The sequence below is a fragment of the Cebidichthys violaceus genome, unplaced genomic scaffold (genome assembly GCF_023349555.1).
Source record: "Cebidichthys violaceus isolate CVI_PGR_0920_01 unplaced genomic scaffold, fCebVio1.0.p SCAF_22, whole genome shotgun sequence".
NCBI lineage: Eukaryota > Metazoa > Chordata > Actinopteri > Perciformes > Stichaeidae > Cebidichthys > Cebidichthys violaceus.
The window spans coordinates 2162190-2175647 of record NW_027176395.1 but is presented as its reverse complement, the minus strand read 5'-3'; the positions used below and the strand labels follow the sequence as shown (position 1 = coordinate 2175647).

At 39.7% G+C, this 13458-nt stretch overlaps 1 protein-coding gene across 1 annotated transcript; it reads right to left on the bottom strand.

The window, feature by feature from the left end:
* On the bottom strand, window positions 1–1586 carry LOC137877819 (G-protein coupled receptor 151). Its single transcript, XM_068717965.1, has one exon. The coding sequence runs from the start codon at window positions 1507–1509 to the stop codon at window positions 376–378; it is 1134 nt and encodes a 377-aa protein (XP_068574066.1). The 5' UTR covers window positions 1510–1586; the 3' UTR covers window positions 1–375.
* Window positions 1587–13458: the final 11872 nt, after the last annotated feature.

Below are 13458 nucleotides of genomic sequence, written 5' to 3'. Positions count from 1 at the left end.
TTCATATTTGTGAATGTTTTAATAGCCACGTTATGCACCACACGTACACAATCACAACTCACTCCTTGATGCGTGAGTGTCCTGGATATTTACATTGGCTTCATGTTTGTATAGGTACAAACCTCCTCTAATAAAGGTTGACAGTGCAGCAATACTGCAGGCAAAAAACAGATATTCAAAATAGATAGAAACATGTGTTACATCAGAAAACATTATAGTGTACAAGTTTATGTTACATCTAATCAAGCTCACGACAGCAAACAGCCGTTGAACGAGGGTCTGCACGGTGGGTCAACACACTAGAAACCAGCTGAGAACAAGTTGAACTCTTCTGCTAAAAAACAAAACAAATACAAAAAAAAACAACTATCTGATTCACAACATCTTCTCCTCTCTCTCCCACGGAACCGGATCCTGCTCCTCCTCGACGTGCGTATTCCTGCGCCCTGTCCAAAAGTGCTCCACATCTGGGAAGGTCTTCTCATTCTCCTTCGAGACCGCGTTGCCGACGGCGTTGGATCCGACTTCCGCTCCGTTCCCCTCCGTTGTTGGACACTTGGTGCTGCGGATGCGCTTTGTGCCTCTGCAGGTGGCGATGAACCAGATGGCGATCAGACCTTGGCGCACGTCGTCGTACATGGTCATCAAGATCACCGGAGAGAGGGAGCTGCATGCGTAAAGGAGGACTTGCGCAAAGATGATCAAACCCACGGGAGGTTTGTTGTACCCAAGCCTGATCCAGGTGAACGTCCCCCACTCTGGCAGCAGCATGAGCCCGAGGGCGCCGCTTAGACACAGTAAAACCAGGGTAACTTTGCTCTGGTGCTGTGGGTTGGGTGCGTGGTTCACCGCGGTGTGCAGCACCTTTGTGTAGTAGGCAAGAGTGAAGATGACCGGCACCACGAAGGCTGCAGTCGGATAAATCTTGTAGAACAAACTCATGAAGTCAGACGCGCACTTCGGCATTTCAGAGACGCAAATAGCGTCGCGGCCATGCGGCACCAGAGAAGCGAAAAGCATCTGAGGGATCGGAAACATCATCGACACAATCCAAATGAACGCCAGGGCTCCGTGGATCCACGTCGGGCTGTAGAGGGACCCCGTGGCGGTGCTGGGCACCAGCGTGTGTTTGGCTCTGGTGGTCACTGCAAGGATTAAAGTTTTTGCAATCACACACGAGTGCTGGAACCAGTCCGTGGTGCTGCAGACAAAACTCCCCAGGGTCCAGGTCTGCTTGTAGTAGGTGAGGGCGCGCACTGGGGCGCACAGCAGCAGGATCGCCAGGTCCGTGGAGGCCAGAGAGGCGAGGAGCGCCTTCACCTCGGAGCCCTTTCCGTTTCTAAAGTCACGGATGAAAATCAGCAAAATTAGCAAATTCCCAACCGCCCCGGACACGCAGATCCCGATGAGGATGACAGGCATGGCTGTCCTGGTGTCCTCCCCCTGGAGAAGTTGGACTCCTCCGACGAAATCAAAAAAGGAGACATTTGCTGGTCGATTAATATCCATCCCGAGATACTTGAAAGTTCGAGCTCCTCGAAGTGGGGAAAAAATAAATAAATCGCAGTCAACAAACAAAATGAAATGTGTTTATTTTTCTTACGAGTTCCACTTTTCTCCGCAGATTTTAAGGTCCTGGAGGAACAGAAGGCGGAGGAGCTGTCCAGGGCGCCGCGGTGCTGAAACGCTGCTGATGGGGTCGTGATCGCATCAGCAAGTGGGTGAGCAGGCTGGCAGGTAGGCTATTTCAAGTGCTGCCATTTAGCATCGTCAACCACTCACGTCATTTTTTATCAGTGTGGCTCCAGGCTGCAGCCAGCACAAATGTGAGCGCAGCGTGATGCGATTTACATTCAAAAACCTCAGAGGGATCACGGCTGGTGTGGCGTGTCAGAAAGATGTCAGAGTGCCACATTTATGTGAATCCTCCGGATATCTGTCAGTTGTCTCTTTAGGTTTAAATGTAACAGGTGAAAACAGGCAGCGAGTCACTGGCCAATAATTGGCATTTATCTATGTAAAGTGTTTAAATCACTAATCATATCGTGATGTCTAAAAAGACATGCAACACCACATTAGGGACAAATGTCCCTTCAATGCATTTGAAATAGTCTTAATGTCGTCTTAATATATGGACATCATCAAAACAGTCCTCTTGAATCACTGAATTAACGGCTCACACTCCCCTAACTTTGCAAACTGACAAAAACAGTCTTTTTAAAAACTACCTCAAGTTCAGTCAGGGCCAAGCATCAACCTTCCACGAGTCAATAAACAACATTTACGGCTGAACTTTGGTTTGCTGAGGATCAAATTCAGTATCGTATTGTGGCCTTTTGTGGCCATATGCATATCTAAAGGTGCTTTAAAATACATTTTAAGTTATTTTTTAAAGATGAGGAAACCTAACCCCTGACCCTAACCCTGACCCCCACAGTTCAATACAGCCCGATGGTCTGGTATGACCATCAGCTTATGGTAACGTTACCATTATACTGCCCTTTCCACTTGTAACACAGTAACTGCTCTTCAGCAAAAGTAACACAGGCTTCCTATAACTCACTGCTTTTTTTAATGACTTGATAAAGAATTTTATCAAGAACATTTTTGTTATTGCCTCTTTCTAAAGAGCCACTGTTTGTGGTAACGAATGGGTCGTTGGTAAGTCGGTTACTATGCGGCTTTATAGATCATTTACACGCCATTTTAAAGAGCAACTTTTGGGTTGGCACCAAATCAGCCTCGTGATTTATGAGCTGATATTGTACCGCATGTGTCAGAGGCCATTTAATATCAGTATCTCTTGTGTCTTTTTTTAAAACTCTCAAACGCTGATGTCAGCTTTTGTTTCAGACTTCCAGTATTGACGAGGTTCTATTGGCACATTGTGGAAAATCCAACATGACACTTCCAGTGAACTGTTGGACCGCTGAACCTTCTGCAAAACATGTGCGTGTGACTTCACAACACTGCAGACTTGCTGTCTTATTAAACGTTATTATTTCCAAACAAGAAGTGGTATCCACATGCTCCTTTCCAATGAACCGATTCTGAAACTCTGGGAATCTGCAAATCCGATACCAGTTCTGTCTTTTCCCCAAATTTACCTCGCTACATGTACCTCCTTGCAATCATTGCTTTAATGTAAAGTAACATGAGGGATCGTTGTGGCACATTAAACCGAGTTAGCGGCTTGCTGTGACCTACTGAATGTGACTTATAGAGGAATTACTGACTTTTTATGATGGCATTAACAAAGAAACTGTATTGAATGTGCATTACATCATGTCACGCATCAGGGTCACAAATAAGTATGAATGAGCTATAGAATGTAGTGAATTTGAATCATTCAAATATTTAGTAATACACAAAATGGCAATTCAGGCTCATTATGAGTGTTACACAGTGCATGGAGCAGACTGCACCACAGAGTGAGGTGTGTTTACTTGACTTGAAGAGCATCCGGATAATGAAGGGGAGGAAGGGTGGGGTGTGGGGTGTGTGTGTGTGGGGGGGGTTATATGTGGAGAGGTGAGGGTGCCCACTCAAATGCTGTCACCTCCTCTAAGAGAGTTGGTTGCTAGGAGACGGGAGCCACCATCACAGTATGGGGTTAGGAAGATGTGAGGCATCATGAAGTAGTGCGAGATATGGACGGATAGAGAGGCTTTAAGCGACTCTGGAGCTTCAGATGTAATGAATGAATAATAACAACGGTGTGATTGCAGCGGAGGAAAAGGCTTTGGTGATGTTTAGACGGATGATATAATGGCACAAGCAGGGATGCTGCCCTTGCAGCACGAAGCAATCAGGGATAATTGATATGTTATGGACTTTGCCAGGCTAAGAATACAAGTAGGTTTCAGCTCCCACTGATTTCTCTTCTAGAAAAAACTATCAGTGTGACACAAATGTAACCTCAAATCTGCATTTCTTTCTTTCCTACGTAGAGATCCACTTGAAATATTCCAGTGTTCCCACATGTATAGAGCTGCAACATATTTCTTGATGAATAATTAGTAATATATATAAATATTAATAATAATTTGGAGCCTCACTGAAGATTAAAAGCTAAATTTAGCAGAAAACCAAAAAAGAAAATAGGCAGTAACACTAAGTATAATGTTTGATAACAATATCATAAACCATTAAAAACAATAACCATAAATCATACAAAGACATATTCAAGACATGAAAGGCTGGGATTTCCCCAAATTGAATGATACATCAAAACTGTATGTCTTAAAACAAAGTTTTGGCCAAATTGAAAATTTGCTTGATGGTGGATCATCAAAGCAGGATTCATCGTTTGACAAACATTGTGAGTTTGATATTTATGTAAGTAAAACAGGTAAGAAGAGCATTCAAAGATAAACAGTTGTGTATCATCTGTAAAACAGTGATATCTGACAATATGACAAGTAACAATGTTGCACAGATTTAGCATGTATAAAGAAAATACAAGGGGGCCTAATACGCTTCCCTGAGGAACCCCATAATTAAAATCAAACGTGATATAAGAGCTACTTTTTTCTCAAGTCTATTAATTAAAACGCTGTGATAACATTCTGTCTCATGCAGCACTAAAATCTAAAAGAATGAGGAAAACCACTTTACTGGAATCAACAGAAATGTGTAAATCATTCATTATGATTGTGGCATGTTGGTCTTTCAGGTTTTTCACAACTTTAGCCCAAATGTCTTATCAACTATTTGATGGATCAGACAAACTGTTGTAGACATTCATTGTGCCCAGAGGATGACTCCTAATGGTGGTCATCTGATATTTAAATTAGCACCATGACGTTTCATTTGTTTCTGAATGAAATGTCTCAGCAACTGTTGGATGGATTACAATGAAATTTCATACACAAAATTCATGTCCCCTTCAGGATTAACTGATCCCTTGACTTTTCATCTAGCGCCACCGTCGGGTCAAAATTTCCATTCGTCCAATACTTTTATTATGACTTAATATCTGCAAAACTGATTACATTCCTATCAGACTCATCAGCTGTACTTTGTGTTTGGTGCTGATGATCACACATTTGCATACAAACACAGTGAACATTCAACATTATACCTGCTTGACAATCAGCATGTTAGCATTGGCAGCTAGCATTAGGATATGCCTCAAAGCAGTGCTGTGCAAATACAGCCTCCCTGAGCCACCAGTATGGCAGTAGTCTTGTTTTTTATATTGTTTTTTGTGAATGAATGAAACACATCGATATCCATTTAAAACCTCTATCGATCCATTTGAGGGGCATTCAATTAGTTGCAGAACATCTTGCCTTTATGAGATTTTGTCATTCTGTCAATCATGACAGCTATTATCCATAAAAAGGTGCAATAACGTGCTGTAATTTTCTCCCGTGTGTCCTTTTAGTAAGCAAGTCCGTATTTAAATGGCGGCAGTCTCATCTTGGAACAAAACAGTTTCTCAGCGGGGTCTTGAAGAGAAGAAAGAGACTTCTTTTTGAATCGTGTGTGCGCCTACGTGGAGAGTGTGCTACTTAGGTCTTTTTTCTCAGGGAAACAGCCCAGACCAACCGAGATACAAGAGCAAATGCCCATGAGTCGTTGTTTTTCGTCGTCTCTGCCTCCACCACTCCAGCCGAGACTGAATCAGCATTGTGTGAGAGTAGGATCCCTCACATTTCCCCCGAGGCTTCTACAAGGCCAGAGAAGGACAAAATAAGAGGGAAAAAAAAGAAAATGATAGAGAGGAGGGGGAGGACACGAAGAAAACCCAGAGCTATGTAAGAGTCTAACTCCAGTAATGTTCCCTTTGGAGACACTCCAGAGTAGAAACAAAGATGAAGTACTTTTTCGACCACAGGGATGTCTACCCTGAAAAGCAGACCTTGCCATGGTACATTTCGCTCCCAAATCCCTTGATGCAGAAAAGCTTTCACAGTATCAAAGTAAACAAGGGTTGGGGTTTTTTTTTGTCATTAGCATCATTCAGAGAGATCAAAGGTCTCCCCAGGTAACCGCAGACATAAACCGCGTTGTTATTGATGTTATTGCTCAGAAGTGGAGAAGCGATCAGCAATTTGCTGTTGATGTTGCGACCCCGTTTTACATGGAAAAACTGACTGCTTTCAAGTTCCCCCCGCCGCCATCAAACGGCGCTCAAGATGGAGAGCGATGGCTGCTGACATCAAGTTGCTCCCATCGGTGGCAAAGACTGACAGTTACCACGACAACCTATGGATGGGAACCACTTGACTTGCAAAGCTGCCTGTGACTTGTGACTGCTCGTGACTTGTCTTCGTGCTTCGGACGGCGTGATGAATTCCATCCTCTCAAAACGGTTTTAATTTTCCGGCTTGCGTGAATAAATCTGTGTCCAATTTGTGATGAGGTGCAAGACAAATTATGGTTATCATTTTGATTGTTTGTTTGAGGCATCATGCAAAGAGATAAATGACTCCCTTTAGCAAAAGGGCAGACTCCCGCCTGCAAAATAGCAAATAATTAATGTCAGGCTTTTTTTCTTTTTTTTTTTTTTATAGTGCGTGTGGGAGGGGGAGCAGATGGAAGCTTTTTTTTTTTTTTTTCTTAAATCATAAATACATAAAAAGCAAAGACGCAACAGGAAACATGGTATTAGCAGATACTGTATAGATTATATGTTCAGTGTATACTACGCCCATCACCTGTTTCTTAATGATTCACCACCTGTTTCCTCTTTTTTTTTTTTTTAATGCAGATTAATGTCACCTCTACGCTGCTGCCTGCTGAGGCTTCCTGCTGTCAGCTGTCATGACTGATCAGTGCATGGTCACTGAAAGCTTATTAAGACTCACATTTATGGCATTTAGCTATTTAATTAAAGAAAAAATTCAAAGTAATGCATAACAATACCAAGCAAACAGTGGTGGAAGGAAACGAAGCACTCCACTACGATTATCAGGCTCATGTACTTTACATGCATGATTAATTTGAATGCTACTTTACACTTCAGAGGGAAACATTGAACTTCACTTCACATTTGAAATCTTAAGTCACTTTTCACATAACATTTTACATAATACAATTACAATACAACCTAAGATTAGTTTGGTTTGTAAACTATAATAGTCATTGTTTAAACAACCTAAAGTATATAGAAATGATCTCCCACACAACCAGCTGCAACGTTAAACGATTCAGGATTAAAGATTGAAAAGGATTTATTTGTCACGTGCTCAAACAATGTGTGTGTGTGTGTGTGTGTGTGTGTGTGTGTGTGTGTGTGTGTGTGTGTGTGTGTGTGTGTGTGTGTGTGCGCAGGGGAATGAAATGCAGGGTGGCATAATGACTGTGACAAAAAGGATGCAATGAAAAATGACAATTAGAAAAAATCAATGCCAACAATATCCAATCAAATTCAAAGCTTATATAAGTTTACAAGTATATGTATTAACAATAACAGCCTGTTTTTTGCCTAGTCAGGCCCTTTGGCGTCTCTTTCTAACACACTAAGTAGCCTCATCGCGTCAAATGATGATCCTTCACTACAGCTTTTGGACCAGTTTGGCCACTATGTCAAATTTGCTTCTGCTCTCCCTGAGGTCTTGATTTAAACGTGAACACTTGCTCATAGGTTCAGGCATCAACTTAGTTGTGTTTAGGAGAACATCATGAGTGGGTTTAAAATAAGAAGGCCTACGTAAACCAAGTAGAACGTAGACAACACGGAAAACACCGCACAAACATCACTGATAACTTCAAAATGACTCAATAACACAGTTTCTGTGTGTGTCTCTGTGTCTTGATTGTCTCACTCTTAGTGCATTTTCTCTGAGGGTCTAATGATGATGTGGTTGGTTTTACGTTATTGATGCTTGAAAGCCCGATGCGTCTCATACAGACGCTGAAGGGAGCCTTGTACCAGACGACGAGGGCCGTGACGAAGCGTCCCTGATAACAAGAAAGGGCTGAATATGAGTATTAAAATGAAAAGGTGTCTATTGCATTGTTTCAGAATAAACATGTTAAATGTATGTTTGTCCCTGTTGTAGGACAAACTGTACAATACAATGTTGTGCTATGGTATAATATGCTTTATAATGATATGACACAGTTGCGTGATGACTATATTTCCTTATATATTTAGAGTACTTTTGTTTATAATACTTCTATACTTTTACCTGAAGTTGAGTATTTAACAGTATGTTTTACATTACATTACAAAATTATATTTTAGTTATTGAAACAATAATATAACACTTCCGTTCTACTGGGAGCAAAATATGATTTCCAAAATAAAAGCTCATTACATCAGAGAGTTTAAGGGTGTTAAAAAACATCTTTATTTTAGTGTGAAGGGGTCTTAGGGTGGTGAATCCTGACAGTCTGCAGTCAGAACACTGTGAGGTTTTCTTGGCTTCACGTCAACAACGATGGCAAAGTGTGATCAGCAGAAATACTAGTAGAAGAGTGCCACCATGTGTCAGAGGAAGGAAACACAAACCCTATGCCACAACCAGAGGTCCTCCACTCCAATTGTATTGTTCAATGAAAACATGCAGCAGAATAGAAATACAAAAATGCACAAGATTTATGTTGTTGTTCATTCCCAACAACACATTTTCCTCCACATGTTTGTATTATATAGTTAAAATCATAATCAGTGGCAAGAATGCTTGCACATCCAATAATTTGATTATGTGATTGTTGTATGACAGTGAACCTAGTAGCATACAGACACAATACACATTTGAATATGAAAATGTACAATAGAATATGATAAACAAACAAATAACATAAGAGTATATTCAAATATGTCTGTTATTAGAGTTATGTGTCTGTTTAAAGTTGTGCAGGGATGTGTGAATGTCTGAAGTTGTCCTGGGGATAGTGATAATAATAATAATTTACCATATAATATGAAGGTATTTCCACTTTCCACGACATACTGTTACACTCCATTAATCTGTGTATATTAATCTGAATTTGTTTTGAAAATATTAATATTGTGATCTCAACAGTAGGTGGCAGCAGATGATAGTTAGTTGAAACAACAACAACAAAGTCGTTCAGCACCTCAGCCACCAGAGGGAGACTTTGGTATAAGAGTTGTGAAAAACAGTTGAAGGATGGAGAGAATCTCAATCAGTACAAAGCTTTTGTACTCGAGTTTGTCTGTCTGATGGATGGAATAGATTGATATATCATTCATATATCATTCATAGATCATTCATATATCATTCATAGATCATTCATAGATCATTCATAGATCAGTTTTACTGTTACATGATTCATTTGATGGAAGCCAATATGTGCTGCGATTTACAGCATTGGTTTATTATCTAAATTATAAAAAAATGAAAAAGGACTGTTGCTCCCAATAAATATTTTTATTTGGTAAAATAAAAATCAAACTCATGAAACTGAATCAAACTTGAAATTGATGTGCAACAAATGGGCTTTGCTCTAAAATACCTTTATTTAAACTAGTTATACTTCACTAACTTGTATCTATATGTTATATGAAATGGCTCAACAAAAAAATGAAATATGCTAGTGATCAAAAATTGGAATGGTTGTTTAATTTTGACATTTTCAAGTTTGCTAACTTTGTCTCAAAAACCTGGAAAAAAAGGCAAGATAGATCATTAAATTAGTAATTATTATGATTTCCCCAGAACTACATAATACATATTTCTTACAGTGACTTATGAATTCTGTTATACTCAGTAATAATCCGAAGATCAGACTGTGAAAGTAAAATATATTGATCATATCAGTGGTAATAAATGCTCCTTGGTCATGTATTGTTTTAGTGTCGAGGGTGTGGTCAACCTTTCTTTACTTTTCTATTCTATTCTATTCTATTCTATTCTTTACCTATTTCATAATACGATAAGGCAATTTATACACACAGCACATTTAATAAAGCTTAAAGTTTGGATGTTTTAAAGTGAAAACCTTCAGTAATACAAACATACAAGAATAAAAGAAATAAAAACTGTCACAAAAGAAAAGGAGTGTGGCATTGTTCATACGTGGAGTTGAAAATCAACACACTAAAACTTCAAACTGTTACATACAGTTACATTATTGTTGGTCATGTGGTCAAATGAAGTCAACTGCTCATTTGTTTCTAAAGAATAGTAAAAACACATCCATGAGCCGCACTGTTGCACTGATTCATGATCCTCAGTCCCACATTAACTGTCCTGCTGCCATGAATAAGAGCACCAAGTGTGGATTAATACGCAGCTGAAAATAGTCCCCAACAAATGTTTGTTTTCTTCTGGTTTGAGTAATGTCTTTCCAAAAACTACAGTCAGGAAATGACTGAGCTTTTTAGTTTGTGACCTTTTTATATTTACTCCCTTAGCGGTTTGAACAGACAGACGGAGTTTAAAGTGTTGAGGGATGAATAAACACATTGTTAGTTTTGGTCTTTTAATGGGATTTGTTGACGACAGAAGCTCATTGATCCTCCGTGTGTTCCTTGAATCACTTGTTTGTGCATTGAGTGTGAAATAAAAACCAAATTACACTTCATTTTGGCACAAAAGGACTTCATGAAACCCCTCTGAGACCCGGAAATTACATATTCAATCAGTTCCACATGTAGGTGGATTAATAATTAGTTCAAATGTGTCTGTCATGATGTTTTTATGAAATTGCTGAAAGAGAAGAAGAAGCCTGCAGCAGTAGCAGTCTGTGTATCAGAGGGACTATATTATATTAACACACACACACGCACACACACACACACACACACACACACACACGCATAGTCGAACTGATTAAAGTTAAAGTTTTAATGCACACAATAAGAAAGCAAATGTCTTTTGTTTATGGACCTGTGCTGTTTTTTATTTAATCTAGATGACTGATGTATGTTCCCGCCTTTATGCACACACGGCCCCGCTAATCTTGTTCTCCATCGGCCCCGGTGCATAATGAAAAGGGGCTTATCATGATGCTGGCCTCGGGGTGACGTCGACTTTCTCCATTTCCGCCGAGAATAAGGTGAATGCCACTTAAACCACGTGACCGGCGGAAATCTCCCAGGACCCATAGGTGCCAATCGCTGGCTGGAATGGGAACAATAACTCAGAGAGAATAAAATGAAGAGTTCAATTGGGAGGCGATTAAAAATGAATAGAAGCTCTGACTAGATAAGACACATACCATTTCCTCATCTATTTAACATTCATTGAATTGAATAATCCGGTCTTATTATCGTAAATAGTCTGCATATTTACCCTGAATATGCTAATTTATGTTTGCTGCAAGCCCTCTGCGACTTAATAATTTTTCCATCAATATATGCATAACTGCTTTCTCCTATAGCTATTTCTAAAGAGGAGTGGAGAGAGAGAGAGAGAGAGAGAGAGAGAGAGAGAGAGAGAGATGAACACAGTTATATAGCGCTCATTGTTTCTGTAACTTTTGTATTCATTCCTTTTTCTTTTTTTTTTTGCTCTTTGCCCAGGGCCAACCGAGTTACATTTCAATCAAAAGATTCATTGTAAAGTCATTATCCCAAACTAGGCTCCCATAATTGGCTGTCATTTTGCATAGTGGTGGCACTCTGGCTTTAGGGCAAATGACTGTGGTCTTATCTTTCACTTTTAAGGAAAAATAATGGACAATTTATCATTAATCTTCTCTGGGAAATAATAACAAGTTAAATGTCAATTCCTGTGTCGCGCATTACAAAAAAAAAAAAAAAAATGGTGTTGCTCAGGGCCTGATCACTGACTGACCTCTCCTCTTCACTGCAGAGGTAGAGGAGAAACTTAACACAGCAGGGTGGAGGAAGGTTGGACCAGAATACAACAAGCGTAAATATACATGTAATATGAGTTATAACAACAGGGATTTATAGTCTGCTTCTCCTGCAGCTCTTACTGCGTGGCTCCAATTAATTTATACATGTGTTATGATCTGAAGATCCAAAAAAAGCTTCTTAACTGACCCTGGTTTTATCACTGAATTTCTACACAGTATTGAAATTAAGTTGACTGATGTTTTTTATCTAAATATGTGAGTTTGTTTTCCTTTGTTATTGGGACAGGTCATGGCTGCACATAACTCAACTTAAGTTACATCATGATACACGACCAAACTATTATCAGTGACCAGACTGCAGTTATAACCAGATCAATTTAGTAGTGGCTCTGATTATAACTGGTCGGCCTGTCACAGTTATGTAAATAGGACTTGACCATTACAATGCCTGCAGTTTGACTCAGTGATATGTTCTAACGTTAACCGATACTATTAGCGTTAGCTAGCACACATATATGTCGTATTAGCGTATAAGCTAGTGAGGCTGTACATTTGTTATCATTCCCCAACTGCTTGTCTGTTTCTTTTACACCGTCACAAGGATTATTTCTTACTTAACGTTAACGGTTTAATCTTCAAATGAATGTAGGACGTCTATAACGAAACTCAAATTCCAGGTCAAGTTGAGTTTTACACATCTAGTCATACGAATGAAAGAAAAACAACAGCAAATGCAAACAGAAACATGCTAACAAAATAACACGCTGATAACAATGTTCACCAACTTTGTTCAGCTTGTTAGCATGCTTACATTAGCACTTATGGGAATGCCATAAGTTTTGCAGGTATGTGGTTATAAAACCAAAATACATTTTTGACGTCACGGAGGCTCATTTTCTGAAGCCAGTGTAGCATTAAAGCGCGGCAGAATGAACCAGCTAGCTAACTAGCCAGCTGCCCAAGGGTTAGCTAGCTAGCTCTATAATTCCTCCATGTACTTACTCAAGTACTGTACCTAAGTACTGTTTTAAATTAGCCTAGTTGTACTTTACTTGAGTGTTTTAATTTTATGATGCTTGCCACTATACATCTCAGAGGGAAATATTGTATTTTTATTCCACTACATTCATTTGATACTAATAGAGGTACTTTTTAATAATAAAAAACCAAAACATTTAAATAAATTTAAAAATAAAAAAGAAGTGCTCCCCAAAAATATCTTAAGAAATCAAAATCATATGCTTATATGATACCATACTAAGTATCTAAAAAAAATACAGCATTAAAATACTTGTAATAATACTTTGTTGGTGATAAAAACAGAATCATTTTTAAAGTAAGACTTTCTCCTTCTGACAGAAGCAGCAGGCCTCAGCGAGTGACCCCGTCCGTTCTGAGGGCCTCATCAGTAAACAATATGAGATAAATGGCAGAGTGAAAGGTTGACATCAGCAGAGGACGACACTCATTCCCATTCGTTTATCGGATTAGGCCGCGGTGAGAGGACGAGGCGGAATGACTCGTTTGGCATTCAAAGGCAACTGTGGCCCAAAGAGAGCCTGTTTGAACAGGGATCAATTATCAATCAGTCTATAGGCGAGCGGGGGAGATTACCAAAGCTATACGAGTCGTGTTGACAAATAACCTCGGAGATCCCGTCAATGAATGCACACGGACAAACGCCTTTGGCTTTGACACTGGCCACTGCTGAAA

Bases quoted from the DNA above. Each gene is read 5' to 3' on its own strand.
- LOC137877819 (XM_068717965.1), bottom strand. From the start codon at position 1,509: ATGGATATTAATCGACCAGCAAATGTCTCCTTTTTTGATTTCGTCGGA.